The following is a 17,717-nucleotide window of genomic DNA, read 5'->3' on the forward strand; positions in this document are numbered from 1 at the left end:
CTTATGGCAAATATTTACTCACAGAGCTCCTGCAATGGGAAGCTCAGCACAGCCATAACTCAAAGCAAGGAAAGGCAGCAAAAGGAAGGTTTATTGCATTTGTTGAAAAGATACATCCATCAGAGCTAAAAGGCTCTTGCATGAATCGAAGCTGAATCCGTCTCCGCTTCCCAGACTGGCCATTAGATCTATAAATGGATAAATCAGAAAGCAACACACACAAAGAATAAGGGAGTTGGGAGGGGATGCCGTGGTGAAATGATTTACTTTTAACCCCAGGAATTTGGAGCCAAGCTCCCCTCTGGTGCAGTGTTTCACACTTCATGTTTCACAAAACACACAAGAGGAGCCATTGGGAAAGGGCCGAGCCCTGCTTTTTGTTGAGAAATGTGGGGATGTGGATTTCGTCATTGGGATCTGGACCCAGATACAAAACTCCATGAGAAGTGAGATGGCTATGCTGGATTAATCATTGGAACTGGGAGTTCTTGCAGGATCTGCTTCACGTGTATCTAAGGCAAATCGAAGAAGTGCATATTTACCCTTATGCCTCTCCAATGGCCTTCTCTTACAGCAAGAGTGGGCAACATGCAGTCCGTGAGCTGCATGTGCCCCCCCCCGCAGCAGTTTTGCAGCCCTTGCCCCCTCCCACCGCCACTGGACATGACATCGTGGTGGCGAAATGCCACAATTTCCCTTGAAAGTAAGGCGGTGCTGTTGCAGAGCAGAATGATGGTCCCAGAAGCCTCCAGGGAGCACAATTTTGCATCCCATCTTAAAGGAAATTTGCCATGTTTTTGCCACTGCCACGCTACTGAATTTCAACGGCGAAATCGGGGGCATGGCAGAGGCAATTGTGGTGGGGGGGGGGAGGGGTATGGCCACTGGTGGGTTCATATAGGGAAATTGGCCCTGAAGCTGGGGAAGCTGCCCACCCCTGCCTTGTGGGGACAACGACTGCAACTTACCTTACACTGCACACGAATTCAGTGTTACTTTCATTCCAGTTGGCTCACTGGCTGCAGTGAGGGAGCAGTGCTCCCACTCTGTGTGAGACACATTCCACTCTAGATCATCAGTCTTAATCCAGGGGTTGGCATCTCACAGCGCATCAGCCTTCTGAAGCCTCTACAGGCTCTTTGGCATATATGTTGACAAATGGATTAGGGAAAATAATTGCTAAGGATCACTTGGGTCTTAAGTCAACACATGGTTTAAACCTGGGAATGCAGAACCCATGGCCTTCCAGATGTAGCTGGACTTCAACTCCCATCAGCCCCAACCACAAGGTCAATGGTCAGTGATGATGGGAGTTGTAGTCTAATAACATCTGGAGGGCCACAGGTTCCTTACCCCTGGTTTAAATTATAGTTTCAAAAGTTTCATAGCCAGTTTATACTAGACTAGGAAAGGACAATTAGCAAGGACAATTTAATTGGGATTCTATGGGATTCTCTTTGGCCAGCATCATATTGACCCAGGTCGCTGGCACCTCCTACACATACAGCATGAGCATGACAGGCATTGGCAGTCCGGAAAGCTGCAGTGCTAATGCTGTGTGTACAGGCACCCGCAAGCCAATGAAGACAGGATGACAACACCATGGAACCCCATAGTCTGTCCCCAAGAGTGGCTGGGTTCTCACCTGGGCTCCTAAACTGGAAGTCAGGCCAGCTGGAAGGAGACTGCTTTGCAGGGGGAGGAATGTGGTAGGCATGGGAGGGTTTAGTGCTCCCTATCTGTGTATCCCTTTACTCTAGAAATTGGTTCCCCCAAGCCCTAATTAGGGACAGACCCACTTTTAACAACAAGCCTGCTGCGGTCACTTCTGGACTAGCTCTGTGTCTCACTCCCAAGGTAGGGAATGAGCGAGTGGAGCTAATGTGACTGGCACTTTGCCTATTGCTCAATTCAAAATATGGTCCCAGTTATTAAAAAAGAGTTGGTGACTGAACAGGATATAAGACCAAAGAAAAGAAAATTTGAAAAATCACTGCTGGCCACAAGCAATGAACATACCTTCCAGGAGTATTTCATTAAGGATCCTTTGCAGTTGTGAGGCATCCAAATAGGAACCCTAATGGAGAACCCAAGAGGAGTTTTTATAAATGCTATGATCCACTGGGAATATGTCTTGCTGACAGATCTATTGAAATAAACATGTTTCTTTGCTCCATAGTCCTCTAATTCATCTCCCATTTATTTCGATGACCCACACAGGACAGGTTTCACACTAGAGGGTAGGGAAGTGGTGGTTCTCCAGATGTTGTTGGATTGCAACTCCCATGATCCTTTACTATGCTAGCTGGGGCTAATGGGAGTTGTGGTTAGGAACAATGAATCTGTCAGTTTCAGTTTCTCATTTTTCTAGTCTTCCACTTGGTTCTTCCTGAACTTTGAGAATTTCCTTTTTTAAACATTCACATGAATGCATCTGCATTTCTGTATTCACCTCTCCTAACACGTGCATTTTGGTATGCAATTTTGCTTTTTATTCCAAGCTATTTTCCTAATACAATGTATTTTTCACATTATTTCCATGCAATTACACGTTTTTGTGTGCATCGTATGGTTGGAGAACTTGATTGCGCTATTTGGAGAAGTGCGAATTTTGATGGATAACTGAGTTTTGGTTCCCATATTGGTTTGAAAGTGCAAAATTAGGTAAGCTTCACATTAAAATGTGAACCAAATGAATTTGTCCCCCATCCCTAGTTGCAGTCAAAAACATCTGGAGAGCAACAGACTCCCCATCCCTGCAGTAGATTGTGCTCTGTGCTATTTGCTCACATTGGTCCTGACCCTGTGTTCAGCATCGGCCCTGTGTAAGTCATCTCCATTTATACCAGTACATTTGCAAACTTTGTCCAAGAACATACTCTCCCTCTCTTTCTCCCTCCCCTCTCTCTATGTCCCCCTTCTGTAGACTGCATTTATACTTTGTTACTTATTTTGTTTCTTGGGGCTTTTTTGCACTATTCCAGGAAGGACATCAATAAAGTACACAGAACAATTACAACTGATAGAAGACAGCAGCAAGGAGGTACAGGAGCATGGTGTCTTCACAGGTTTGATGCTCTGTTAACCTGAAGTTATTGCTTCTTCTCAGACTGCCCTTGATTCATTTAGTACTGACTGTTTGTTTTGGGGAAAATATGTGATTCGTTTATCTTTTTCCCTCTGAGTTTGTGTATTCTAGAGGCAAAGAATGAGCTGGTTTTACTACCTAACACTTAAGAACAGATTGCAGTACTATTCCAGTGCCCTAAAGAGGGACCATACAGAAGGAAAAAATGAATACCCTGAGTGGTTGAATGAACTCCCCCTCTCTGCGTGAACTGAGAAATGACCATACCAAACAGAAATGCCTAGGAGGAGGAAGGAGAAGGAAGGAGAAGGAGAGGAAAACATACATGCTGCTCCCACCCCGCAGACCATGCCTTCATCCAGCATGAGAAGGGGCTCAGCATCTATAGGCTGGATCATGCCTAGGGCCCCTGCCTGTGCTGGTCAAATGTGCAGCCAGTGAGGGCTGTGGCTAATTGGTGCAGCCGTGGGGAGTGGGGCTGACAGACACAACTCTGCTTTCTCTCCCAGTGTGTGAGGGCGAGGGGTCTTCATTTGGACACCCCTTCTCCTACAGCGATTTTCTGAAATGTGGTGAATGACATACACATGTCAGTAGTGTCAGTCTCAGATGTACTTTGCGAATGTCCTAAACCTCTGAGGCTGCCTTTACATTAAAGAAAAAACTCACAGTCCTCCTTTTGTGGAGATTTTCCACGTTTACAGCAGTGACCACGTGACTGCTGAGAGGGGAAGCTTTTCGTTTTCAAGGTTCCATAGAACTCACTGAAACAGTGCCATCTAGTGGCTGTTTTAATAGCACAACATCCTGACCTAAATAGATAGCTCATTATTTCCAGATCTTTTTGAGATGGAATAACCAGGAAATACCTCTGGATGTGCCCTGGAGGTTCACGACATCATCTAAAGGACCCACAGACTTCTGTGAGTGAGCAATCTCAATAGCAGGATAAAAGCTCCATGTGAAGCCCTTAGATACATCAGTGAATGCAGAAATAGTATTCTAAGGCTGCAATCTTATGTACACTTACTGGGGAGTAAGCCCTATTGAATGTAATGGGACTTACCTCTGAGCAAACATACAGAAGATTGCACTGTGAGTGTAATAGTCAGTAGTCACTGGCATATGTCTGATTAGGGGGATATAACTTTTTTCATTAACTTATCAAAATAAATGAAATCTTTAACACTGAAATATATCTTTAGTTTTAGACATTAACAGAATTTGGCTGGGATGGTCAGCATTCATGTGTGATTGTCAACATTCACCACACTTCAGACACTTACTATATACATTTGTTGTTTAAAAAGAACAACCAGTTTATTCATAGATTTTTTTAAGAAGTCAGATCTTTTATACAATCTGACGTATTCATGATCTAAACATCATGATACTCCTAGTCCCAAGGCTAATGAGTTTTTATATTACATCTCCCCAAAGCAACTTGACATTTGCTTACCTTTTCATTCTTAGATAATCACCAACAAGATGTTATTAGTGTAAGAAGTTTAAAAGGCATCACAACTCATCTTATTTAAGGCAAAAGTCTATATAAACCAGCCATAAGGTTTTGCTTACATATGAAAGTAGCATATATAGCATAAGACAGTATTGACAAGGATAGGAGGGATAGCTGAGAGAGACAAAGATTGGTTCTATAGGTTTGATCAAAGATTGGTTCTATGGGCTTAGTTTGAGGCAGAACGAATTTTGGGAAGTGGTTGCTGGGTAGCAGAGTCATTTGACTTTGCCAGAGAGAAGTTCAAGGGAAAAGTTTGTGATGGATGCACCTTTTTCAGATACGTTGTCAACCACAGGGTACAGAAACAGGATGATTAAGGAGAAGTTGGGGACTCTGGAATTAACAAAGACATCAGCAATGCTGTTAGTAGATGGGAGGCACTTAGATTTAGAGTAAGGGGCTTAGAAGGAGCTAGACCACCTTAGAATAAGCAGTCTCCAAGCTTAAAACATAATAGTTGTCAAATACGGTATGAGGTCTAATAACTGGCATAGGACTAAAAGTTTAAATGGAGGTTTCACCTTATGGGCGAGGCCCTGTTTTCTATCCCAACTCTAAGGGAACATCTTGAGGGCATAGGACTGTCAACAGCTTTCTTATAAGTCTAACTCTTTTCATTCTATTTCTGAATTAAGTATGAGTATATTACTTTTTCTAAGAAAAAGCATTCTGTTCCATTTTAAAGTGTGTGTGTGTGTGTGTGTGTGTGTGTCTGTAAGTCAGCGCATATCAGCATCAAAGCACCCTCTTCTCTTAGTCAGTGCTAAATTTTAGTAGACAGGAAATGGGAAACTGTCATCATTTTAAACAGGTGGTTTGAGAAGAAATCCACAGTAAAATCTGATTTCCCTACAGTAGGAAATAGATGATGACTAGAGCTGTGTGCAAATAACCCCTTGAAATTCTCCACCCAATCTGTGGGCAGGTAAATTGGGGGAACAATTTCACTGAATTTCTCCAGTGGAAAGAGAAGTACTCCAACAATTTCTCACAGGTTGGACTCACTACGGGCAGAGGTTGTAGCACAGCTTCTTTCTTTTGTCCTAAGGGTTTTTTGTGTTTGCACTGCTGTTGCAATTGACAACAGCATCAATTGTGTTGGCAGCCTGGCCTTTATTTAGCATTTTCCACAATACACCACACCTAGCATCATTCTGAGGCACTAGGGAGTGTGGGAAAGGTAGGCGAAACCCACCCCCAAATGGGGAAGAAAATGTTGGGAACTTCAGCAAAGTGGCCTTTTATTTCCAAGGGCCAGGAGTAATAAAAGCAAATCTCTGGACTTTTCTGAGAAAAATGTCTTCTGAGAAATTTTGGCTCAGCTTTAATTGTCATTCTTTAGGGCTTGGCACTTTCCAAAAGTTACATTTCTTCCAAAGGATTTTCCACATGTTAAATTTCTGAGGGGTGGTTGTGGATACATCTTGTCTCTAGTGCAGGTGCAGAGAGATTATTGTACAGTGAATGAGAGGACACTCATACACACTCCTCAGCCACTTCGTAAGTAAGATTAGCACAAGAACACTGATCCCAGACCATGAGAATTTCTCTGAAATTTCTTCTCCTTTGAATTTCTTTTTGAATGCAATTTCTTTTCTATTAAACTGAATGAGAATAGTCAAAAATGATATGGAAGAAATTTTCGGAACTGCACTAATGATGACACTCTGCATGGGTTGTTGTTGTTGTTTTTGCTGTGCACAAATAGGATAATCTGGAGTTGTAGCAGCTGCATTGCATGGCGCCTCTGCCGCATTGCCGTAATAACTTCATGGTGTCAAAGAGCTGAGAATCTGTCCCGCTGCCCCTGCAGCTTGGAGTTGCCTGACTCATGAGCCTTGTAAAATCTTCCCTTCCTTGCCCTTACTGCTCCCAGAGACAAACCTTGCGCATTACTTGCAGTAGGCAGTGTCATTTTCACCTTTTATGCGTTGATATGACTATTAGCTGCAAGAGGTCTATTGTGCAGAGGCTTTTGGCAGCAATTTTTCTCTTGACTAAGTCAAGGAGTCCTTTATAACAGTTTATTAAGCCATTAAGAGCATCTCCTGTGAACACATGCAGCTTGGCTCAGAAAGAACGGGAATCAATTACCCAAACATTGACTGATGTCTGCTCTCCAAACTCAGCGAGTGCAAACTGGAAGCCATTCTGATCGGAGTAAAATATCATATACATACTCACATATATTTGTAGCCAAGGGTTAGTGCTAACTGATTGTTTAAGGAACACCTTTCTCCCCGCAAGCAATCAGCCTTGAGCCATCTATTATATTCTAGCTTGGGTCCCTTGCCCCTTTTGTTATAGCGGCAGGCAAGTCAATGGAGTTTTGAGGTATACACTTGAGATCTGCATTTCTGAAGCCTGGATTAAGAGCAAGATGGGAGACTTTTATTATCCCAATTCCACATGTCTTGTTGATGCAGAGGGTTTTTTTTTTCATTCAATGTACCTGATTAGCATATCTTAAGAAGATGTTTTTGTAGGAGTTGTCTTGATTCCATCTGGGCATATCCTGGATCAAAGGAAAGCAGGCGTGTACAAAAATCAGTCACAAAAATCAGTCAGCACAAGACAGCTTATTATTATTCACACAACCTACACATGTTTCTAGCAATTTACAGTTGGCAACATTTGTGCGCGCACACACAGTCACATCCTCAAAAGTCTGAAAGCGAGAAGAAATGCAGTAGCAGAGAACCCTATTATCTGATCCTCAGTTATCCCTCCCTCATTGTCTGAATTCACTAAATTCCACCCTGTAGCCCTACATTAATTCAGGCAAGTATAAGCTGCATTTCTGTACATCCAAAGTTCAGATTAACCCAAATAATTTGGATGTGCGAGCTTTAGGGTGTAGCGATAAAGAAGGCTGTACTGTAGTAGTAATCAGGCAAAGAGCAAAACAGAGGAATGCTATTTTATGAAGGCTTTGTTGAACAGCAAGGCTTCAAAAGTGATTTCAACAAAGCCTCAAGGAGGAGTGCAGTTGGCAGTCATTCACAGGGAGAATGTGTCAGATTTATGAAGCAAAACAAAGGTGAAAAGGGACAAAAAGGACAAGACTGTGAACTCTCGAAGCTGGGAGGCTAAGGGTGCAATCCTATACTCAATGTACCCTGGCTAAGGGGCCTTAGGATTAGGCAGAAGTCCCACTATGCCGGCAGAACACAGAGTAGGCCAGTGCCACACAAAAAATAGGCTGGCAGGAGACTGCCAATATGCTGTCGGAACAGCTAAACTAGGGTGGAGTCATGGGTGGGACATGGGCAGCCCAGAGGACAGGCACACTTACACTGCATCCTGTGCCCTTCCAGTTGATGTCCACAGCCCTCTTAATGGCAGAACTTTAAACCAGCCTCAGACCTGGAGCAAGACATTTACTTCCCATTGATTTACATCCCTGGGCATAATTAGAGTGTAGGATTGTTTACAGAACTAAGGGACCTTGGGGTGTATGTTCAAGACCCCAGCCCAGGGATTGCTGTACCTGCTGCACCCCTGGGTCACAGGAATGGCCCACAGTACTGGTCTGCACCATGGTGGGCCTAAGAAACCATTTGTGTGGTATGATTCCTGGAGGTGCCCTTAACAGCTAAATCATAGGCATGATGTAGCCAAAGTTAAGCTTCTATGACTCACTGATTTCAATGGGAGAAATCTAAACACGTTTCTCCCATTGAAAGCAATGGGACTTATAATATTCTTGACTTTTGCTAGAAGGGTCTTGGCTCCACTTCCAGTGTGAACACTCCCATAAAGCATGTGAAATTGAAGTGGTCGAAAACAGCGATAAAACCACAATTTGAATGGTCTCCTGTTGGTCTCAAACAAGCCATTTACGGCACAATCCTATGCATGTTTAGACAGAAAAAAGTCCTACAATTCCATGCTGGGAATTGTAGGACTTTTTTCTGTCTAAACATGCATAGGATTGCACCCTTAATCTCTCTATCTTGTGGGGCTCTACTATGTCCAGAAATGATAAAAAGATTTAACTGGCTGGGAATTATGGGAGTTGCAGTCCAACACATCTCAAAGGTGCCAGGTTGATGAAGGGTGGTCAAAGCACAGGGCAGAGAGAGCCCTTTCCTTGCCACAGAGTAATGATGGCCCCTCCTCACACATCCATTAAAGAGAACAAAGTTGCCAGGGCAGATGCTATTCAGATTTCAGAAAGAAAAGAAGAACAGTCGCTTCTCCTTCATAGCAGCAGCAATGGACAAGATAACTCATTTCTATTAGTATTCTGTCGAAAATCCCCCCCACATTTTTTCCCACCATTCTCATTCAATTTGACAGAAAAGAAATTGCTTTCGAAAATAAATTTAATGGTGAAGAAAATTTCAGAGAAATTCTCATTTGTTGGATTTGGGTTTCTTGTGCTTACATTAATTAGGAGGTAGGTGTGTGCCAGTGCCTTGTCTTTCATTCTACAATCATCTGTCCAACAGCCTGGAACCTTCTTGGCTTCCTGCACTTCAAGACAGCACAAGGTAATTCCTCCCAGAGGGCTGTTTTGGAGCAGGAAGTGCAGGCAGCCTGGGAGGCTGCCAAGCAATGGAGAAATGTGTAACGGAAAGAAAGAAAACACATAGTACCCTTGGCTGCCTTGCAGGGATTAGATAAGTTCAAAAGTCCCACAATAATACATTGTAAAAACCCCTGAGAATGAAGCAGAACAATGGAAGCCTCTTTCACAGGGAAAGAAGACTTTCAGGAAATTGGAAGACAGATTTTGGCACAGCACTAGCTCCACCACTTCCCTGGAGCTAGATACAACACTCCCCCCCACACACACACACCTGCATTGTGGTGGATGCAAAAGGGGGAGCAGGCTGCAGTTGATACTGTTGCCACTTGCAGTGGCCACACAGAAAAGCTAAAAGCCCTTATTAAAAAAGAAAGAAGCTGTGCCACAACCCCTGCCAGTGGTGAGCCCTGCCTGTGAGAAATTGTTGAGCTTTTCTCAACCATCTCCCCCCTGGAGAAATTCAGTGACACTGTCCCACCAATTTCTCTGCCCACAAATAGGATGGAGAATTTCAAGAGGCCATTTGTGCACAGCTCTCATTTCTATTGGCATTCTTCTACCAGACAGCTATAAAAGCACAGCATCTTCTCTGATCTTAGGCATGATCTCAACTCCTGGGGAAACTGCAAAAGGGCAGGGTCAGGATTAGGTATGGCTAGCTCCAGAAGTTATAAAGCAACTGGTACACTTCGAACAACTACATCACTTTTTACATCTACATACCATTGTCTCCCCAACTCGACTGAGCTCAGTATTTGGTTCCCTAAGAGAGAGAGGGAGAGAAATCCATAAAAATGAGAACAGGATCAGGATAGAACAAAAGCTCGTCATTGTTCTCATGGTCAAGTGAGGGCAGTGTGTTGTTTGTTACACCTTGGCTATTCAATTCAGGCTTCATACAGGTACTGGTAACTTAACTTACAACTCCCTAGCAGGAGCAGGGCTCCAAACCCAGGCCTGCAACAGGGTTTCAGACTGTCTATGGGAAGAGATGGAGGAAGGAGTCTGGAGGGTGCATTGTTCTTAAGGGCAGTGCAAAGTTAATTCACTGTGCCTGAATACAACGCAGTGTGACTACAAGTTATATGTAGTTCCAGAATTCTTTCGTCAAGGGCTTGAACAAAATCAGATAAACCAGCTGTGGATAGCTTCAGACTGAGCAGAGGACTAATGGGGGGGGGGAATTAACCCTTTCCAGCCATTTGACAGCACAAAATTGCCCCCTCCCCAGCTGCTTCCCTCTCCAAGAGTTAAAAGAAGCAGGTCCTGTATCTTTTACAGCTTGGGAAGGAAAGCAACCAGAGTGCGGGATTTTGAGCAGACAAATGGCTGGAAAGAAAAGAGTTAAACAGCTCCCCCCCCCCTCCTGGTGCACCACCCCACCGGCCCTCTGCTCAATCTGAAACTACCTGTAGCTGCTTTATCTGATAAAAGAAAGTGCCTAAAGAAAAGAATCACAGAATGTCACACAAAGAATGTGGAAACATCCAGTAAACATATTAATCTCTGAGGGCCATTGTTAATGGAAGTCAAATAGCCTCTAGAAATCTTGTGAGCATTGGGCAACATCCAACAGTTTGCTCATGTAGCAACAGGGGAAATCCATCCTGCCAAAAGTGTGTTTTGTTGGTGAACTGACACTATTGGATTCCACCCATTCTGAGCCCAGCAAATTTCTGCTTTGCTTGGAAGTGAATATGAAAGGACCCTGGATATCACAAGTGTTTGCCCTATATTGTGTCTCTCTTTGAGGTGTGACCTTCAGGGTCTCAATATCTGATCATCCATACCACTATTATATTGGCATCAAACACCACATTATTCAGGAGACCTGGGACTGTATTTCCTAATGGAATCTCTCAATCGCTTTCCTTTGGCCGCTATCAAATATGAAATCTCATAGCATCTACCATCTACCAAATACTAAAGTCATCTACCAAATACTAAATACCACTGCATATAAATGATCAAACATAGTCAAATCTAAATATTACCGCATGCCAAATATCAAATACTGCCAAATGTGAAACTCCATTGCATGTCAGCTATCAAATATTGGCAAATATCAACTGTCAAAAACATTGGAACCAAATATCATTATCAAGTACCAAACACTATAATAAAATCTTATTAAATGCCAAATGTTTGGTGGTTATTTTGCAAAGATTCAGATCGTCAGAAAATAGCCAAGGAACATTTGATATCGAAATTCACAGAGACATTTGAAGAGAATTGTGGGGAACAAATTCATGTAAGCTTTAGATGTGAAGAGGTTTCTCAAAATAATGAGGCTGGGGAGAGATGCTAGGAGGACTTGGGAAGGTGACATTTCTCTGCCTTCTCCAATTCAAGTTCTAGTTATAAAAGCTTTACCTGAGGTTATTCAGATGCTTCTGAAAAATTCGTAGAAGGAACTCAAACTCTTGACCTTCTTGTGATGCAGTTGGAATAATGATGTAGGTCCCAGGTCTCAAATGAAAGTAATGAGTGACTTCTCGCAGTTTCACAAGCTGCACCTCACCATATCTGGTTCTGCCCTTAGAGGAAATGGTCAGGTATTCTAATGTAATTATCAATGGATGGTCCTGGGTAAATCAAAGTTTGAGGTGAACTGAAGAGTGAACAGCCTTTTGCAAGATCAGAGCCTTCTGATTTTCCAATCCTTCATCCCAAGGTAAAGAATAGGAGAGTTGGTGAGTAGGGTCCAAGGTCCCTTAGATTAGCCTTCCCCAACATGATTCCTTCCAGATGTTTTGGGTTATAGCACCCATAATCCCCAACCATTGTCCATGTAGGTGGGGCTGGTGGAAGTTGTAGTCCAAAAACATCTGGAGGGCACCAGGTTGGGGAAGGCTGCCATAGAGAAACACAACAGCAGCATAATCTTATGCACACTTACCTGGAAGTAAGACCCAATGAACATAATGGGACTTACTTCCGGGTAAACATGCATAGGATTGCACTGTAAGTAACCCATGAAGATAGTCAACAAGAGTGTTAGGAAAACTGTGGGAGAGTGATGATTCTGTCTACATCTTTGGTGATATGCTCGTTATAGTTCCACTGTAGACTGAGAACCTTATATCCATTCTCATAAGAAAATAACATACCCTGTCATATTTGTTGCTGTTCCAATATTTTCATCAAGATGTAACAATAAATAAAAGGCAACAGCTATTATTGTGATGACATATAAAGACAGCATAATAAAAACCCTGACTAAACATATTCTTACAAATACACTGGAGTGTATAAATCCCATTTAGAATGGTTACACAGTATGGCACAATAATTTATGAGCCATGCCTTTGGGAAGGAAAAAAAAAGAGAGAGAAAGAGTGTAAACTGCTATCTTGCAAAAAAGAAAAAAAAACTATTTTTAAGGGGAGCATGGGAGGTATTTGAACTTCAAAATGTGATGGATTAAAACCTCGACAAACCTAAATGGGGACTTCTTTTGAAGTTAATGGAATCCTTTATGTATAAGCATTTCTTTTGTCCTAGAGATCCAGAATGCCTTCATATATAGCACTAGGAATGTTTTTAAGCAATCAACCAACATCTTTACAACATGTCTTGCATTACTGTTGTCACAAATAGAAATTCTGTTCCCTAAGACCAGTGCATTGAGCAACTGGCAATATATATATATATACACACACACATATATATATATATATATATATTCATGCCTTTGTTCTTTCACCACCCATCCCACCCCACCAACCAAATCTACATGTTTAAGATCTTGTAGGCAACTGTAAATATCAAGTTCTTTGACAAGAAATAATCCTTAATTGCACTTAGCTTGCTCATCCACAAAGGCATGTAGAAAGACAGCCTTTAAGCCACCCACAAGGAATACCCACATGTCTTTAGCATTTTTCTCAATATAAGATTTGAATCATCTGTAGCATGCCCGGAAGTGTATACTAGCCATTACATAGGTACTATGAAATGTACTAAGGATGTGGACAGGGTCCTTGGTTGAATGTGGCCAACCACTTATATGCTCAATTCTTGCCCTTAATGGCTTATTAAATCGAGCAGGGAGGTCTGTCTGCATTCATCTCCTTGAGAAAAGGAGTCATTCCAGGGTCTTTAAAAGAAGCCAGAATATGACTGCTCCTGATGAAATCTAGCCTGGACAGAAGGGACGTTGACAAATATAGCCCAGTGGCTAATATTTTCCTTGTCAGACTCCAGCAACACATTCTAGCATGAGCAAGCATGACTCACCTTTTGTTTGTTTTGAGAAAGTAATCTAAGAATTATTATTATTATTAACAACAACAGCAACAACTACAACAGTAATTCTGAAGTAAGTTTATGCAGGTAAACACTAGCTTCAATTTTCAGGTCTCTCTGCTGTTAAGTTCCTTGGAATGAAATAAAACTGGCTGCAATTAGTAAGGTTATTGGTGGGGTTCCCAAAGGTAGGGGTTCCCAGGGGCAAATCAGACAGCACCCCTGACCACACTCCACTACTTTCCCCCCATATTAGTTAATCGCTGTTTTCTCACTCCCATAGGGAAAAAAAGCACTGTGTAGCCATAGATCCTGTTGTGGTGGAAGCAAAAACTATGCCCTGACAGGTGCAAAGCACACAGAGTTACATATTTATTATTTATTTATTTATTTATTTCATTTCTATACCGCCCAATAGCCGAAGCTCTCTTCATACACATGACATACACCCTAGGTGTCCTCATAGGCCTGCTCTCCATCATAGTAATAGGCATTTTCTTGTTTATGAAGAAACACCGTTCTTATCAAGTACATTTCTACCCGATGTCTTCCATTTTGTTTGCATCTTAATATATTTTTGGTAGGGTATTTTTTGGTATAGACTCTTTAATTCTTGTCTAACATGTGACTAAAATTTCTCATTATCACCTTGTTGCTTAATTGACTCCTGGTTAATAGACAGCTGCATTTTTGCTGTGAAAGGTTTATATGTATGACAGTTAATGAATCAAATGAGGTAAATAAACACACACAAAAATTGTGGTACAAACTGAGTGGATCTGAGGGAGGGGAGAAGAGATGGAATATCGGACAGAATAGAATAGTTGTTGTCATGGACTCGGATCTAGGATATCAGGGTTCAAATGCCATTATAGCCATAGATGGCCGCAAGGAAGAGACTGGAAGATTTCACTTCCGATTCCACTTAACTTCACCTTAGCTTTTTATATGAACCTTAAAATGTGATTACTCTTAACTATGATTTGTTGAAATAAGCTGTTATGAACTACAGTTTAAAGTTGATTTGTTTCAGACAAACCATAGTTAAGATTAACCATGGTTTGTCAGGTTAGGATGACACAGGAAGCTGTGGTCAATCAAAATGGAAGCAACAGCTTCAGAACACCTTACAGCTGTGCTAGGAGAGGAAAGGGTAACATGTGGGCCCACAGGGGGACTAGACTCATTCCCATCAAAATAAGCCAAGAATTATCTTGGGGGTATTGAACCTTTTTCAGACCAAGGGCCGAATTGCATTCTGGAGAAATTCTTCGGGATGGGGTACATTTCACTGGTGGGTGGTACCAAAAGCAAAGGAGGCAGGGCCAGAGTAACAAACACACCAGCATATTGTAACTTAAAGCTGTTACTGCCAGTAACTAAGCCTTAGGAGAGGCATTTCAACCTGTTAGAATGTGGAAAAAACTGCACCAAAGCCAGAAAAAGACCAAACCATCAATGGTCGGGGGAAAGTGGGTGAAGCCATCTAGTGAACCCTGGAGGGCCCAGACTGGGACCTCAAGTGCACCAGATTTTTCCCCTGGCCTGAGATTCTGCACCCTGGTTTATCTTAATGTCCAAACATGGCCATTATCTTGCATCCTCAAGTTTCAACTTGCCACATGGGAATAACAATGCTGTTGTGAAGATTCAGTCTGAACGTTAAGGCAGACTATAATACAACAAATTCAAGGGCTCAGTGTAGCACACATATAGACTGTTTTAGTTGTTCAGACATTTTAATAAATTAGTATGAGCTTTCGTGGGTTTCAACCCACGTCATCAGATGCTATAAGTGGAACTGGAGGCTTTGAGTCTGAAAACCTTAAAATATCTGAACAACTAAAATAGTTAGTCTATATGTATGCTACACTTAACACTTAACCCTTGAATTTGTTAACAGAAGGCTAACACAGTTATGCTATAATAATAAAACGATTAAAGAATGTGAAACTAACATTGTCATAATTATATTGATACGAATAAGCCAACAATTCATTAGCAATTTATCAGCATGGATTAGAGCCTGCACTAACCACTAAGAAGTTTCTGTTAATTCAATGAAAACAAACAAACAAACCAAAACCAAAACATACCTGTGGCCCAACCTGAAAGAGAGACAAGAAGAAAAACAAGTTAAGCATAGAGTGGAAGAATAGATATCTAGGCCTATGATGTTATGAGTAACCCTGTTAACCAGTCAAGCGGCATTCAGTTGATTAGTTGTCTTACTTCTAACTGGCTGATTATTTATTTTTTAATTATTTATATAGTATCATCAGTGTACACTGCATTGAAAGAAGAGACATCTCCCCACCCCAAAGGAGTTTTGACAGTAGGATAGACAGTAGGATCGAGGGAGGAATGGGAGTGGGGTAACAGATGGGAAACTCAGCCCTCAGGATAATAAAGTTTTATCACCCCTGATTTAGGGAAACATACAAGCCAGGCATAGGTGTATATCTGCAAACTGTATGTGTGTGGGCTCTGTGCATGTTATTTTGAAGTTGTCTTTTTGCAGGGTTCTCGATTGCATGGACAAACCAGTACACATGTAGATACATTGCATTCGTTCACATGACCAATGGAAGGCTTGCTAGAAGTCCCCATCTCGTGCATTCAGCAGCCTGCCTAGATTGGTCACTACAAGACCAATTGGTCACTACAAGACCCCCTCTCCGGGAGACCAAGGTTGCTGAGTGCATGTACTGGAGGTTGGGCCCGAAGGGCAGTCTGGGGATTCTGCTCGTGTACCGTCCACCCCGCTGCACGACTGACTCCCTGGCCGAGGTGCTTGAGGTGGTCTCTGATGTGCGTGTACAGTCCCCTAACTTACTGGTGTCGGGGGACTTCAACGTACATTCGGAGGCCATCCTCACAGGAGCACCTCGGGACTTCATGGAGACCATGGCCTCCTGGGAGCTGCACCATATTCTAACTGGGCCCACCCATGTAGCCGGTCATGCACTAGACCTTGTGTTTGTTTCTGGAGAAGCGGGGAGTGATCTGGAAGTCGGGGGTATATCCACCACCCCCTTGTCATGGTCAGATCACTATCTGGTGATGTTGGACTTCTCGGTTCCACAACCCCTCCGCAGGGGTGGAGGACCCATTAAAATGGTCCGCCCCAGGCGTCTTATGGATCCAAATGGATTCCTGAATGCGCTTGGGGATTCTCTGGGGCATGCCAACGGCCACTCGGTCGAGACCCTGGTGGGTGGCTGGAATGCCGCAATCACTGGGGCATTAGATCGGGTGGCTCCGAAACGCCCTCTCCCCCTGAACAGGGCTCGACCTGCACCATGGTTCAATCCGCGGTTACGAGCTCTGAAACAGGAGGTGAGACGGCTAGAGCGCCGGTGGCGGAAGTCTCGCTCCAAAGACGATCAGACACGGGCTAGAGCTGTATCTTCAGCCTATCACGTGGCGGTGAAGGCAGCAAAAAAGGAATATTATGCTGCCTCCATCGCGTCTGCAGAGTGCTGTCCCAGGAGGCTGTTCCAAGTGGTCCGGAGCCTGGTCGGTCCTGTGGCTCTGGAACCACTGGAGCATTCTAAGGCCTCCTGTGAGGCTTTGGCAAGGCACTTTGCAGATAAAATTGATCAGATTAGGTGTGTTACTCTGCACACTGTGGATACAGTTAGTGAGCAAGAGGCGGCCTGTGGCAAACTGGTTTTGTGGGATCGGTTCCAGCTTCTTCCTCCTGATGAAGTGGACAAGGTGCTTTCATCTGTAAGGCCGACCACCTGCTTACTTGATCCTTGCCCATCTTGGCTCATTATGAGCTGCAGAGAGAGACTGGGTGAGGGGATCAAGGCAGTGGTGAACGCCTCCCTTGAGGAGGGAGTGATGCCATCAGCCCTCAAAGAGGCAGTGATAAGACCGCTCTTAAAGAAGCCGTCCTTGGATCCTCAAGTTCTGAACAACTTTCGCCCAGTCTCAAATCTGCCATTTTTGGGCAAGGTGATTGAGCGGGTGGTGGCAGTGCAGTTGAAGGCACACTTGGAAGAAACTGATTATCTAGACCCATTTCAGTTGGGCTTCAGGCCTGGGCATGGGACAGAAACGGCCTGGGTCGCCTTGGTGGATGATATGAGGAGGGCTCTGGATAGGGGTGAATGCTCCTTCCTTGTTCTCCTCAACCTCTCAGCGGCTTTTGATACCGTTGACCACGGTATCCTCCTGGACCGCCTGGAGGGGTTGGGCATTGGAGACACTGTATTGCGGTGTTTCCGGTCCTTCCTCTCCGGCAGGTACCAGAAGGTAGCACTGGGAGAGGAGGTTTCGGATCCGTGGCCACTTACTTGTGGGGTGCCACAGGGTTC

At 43.4% G+C, this 17,717-nt stretch overlaps 2 protein-coding genes across 2 annotated transcripts in view; both read right to left on the reverse strand.

The window, feature by feature from the left end:
• LOC146360002 (calpain-13-like) overlaps positions 1-11,675 on the reverse strand; it is a 33,830-nt gene extending 22,155 nt beyond the window's left edge. Inside the window, exons 1-5 of the mRNA XM_084832548.1 lie at positions 11,518-11,675; positions 9,868-9,907; positions 7,063-7,125; positions 2,020-2,077; positions 115-188 (exon numbers count right to left, since the gene is read on the reverse strand). Of these exons, the coding sequence (XP_084688674.1) occupies positions 115-188; positions 2,020-2,077; positions 7,063-7,125; positions 9,868-9,870 (198 nt within the window). The 5' untranslated portion in view covers positions 9,871-9,907; positions 11,518-11,675. The remainder of the gene's footprint in view (positions 1-114; positions 189-2,019; positions 2,078-7,062; positions 7,126-9,867; positions 9,908-11,517) is intronic.
• Positions 11,676-13,789: 2,114 nt separating this feature from the next.
• LOC146360003 (calpain-13-like) overlaps positions 13,790-17,717 on the reverse strand; it is an 89,766-nt gene continuing 85,838 nt past the window's right edge. Inside the window, exon 12 of the mRNA XM_084832537.1 lies at positions 13,790-15,500. Within this exon, the coding sequence (XP_084688663.1) occupies positions 15,450-15,500 (51 nt within the window). The 3' untranslated portion in view covers positions 13,790-15,449. The remainder of the gene's footprint in view (positions 15,501-17,717) is intronic.

Source organism: Heloderma suspectum, chromosome 1 (genome assembly GCF_057233095.1).
Source record: "Heloderma suspectum isolate Gila_16-S chromosome 1, 16-S_ref, whole genome shotgun sequence".
In the NCBI taxonomy this organism is placed as follows: Eukaryota; Metazoa; Chordata; class Lepidosauria; order Squamata; family Helodermatidae; genus Heloderma; species Heloderma suspectum.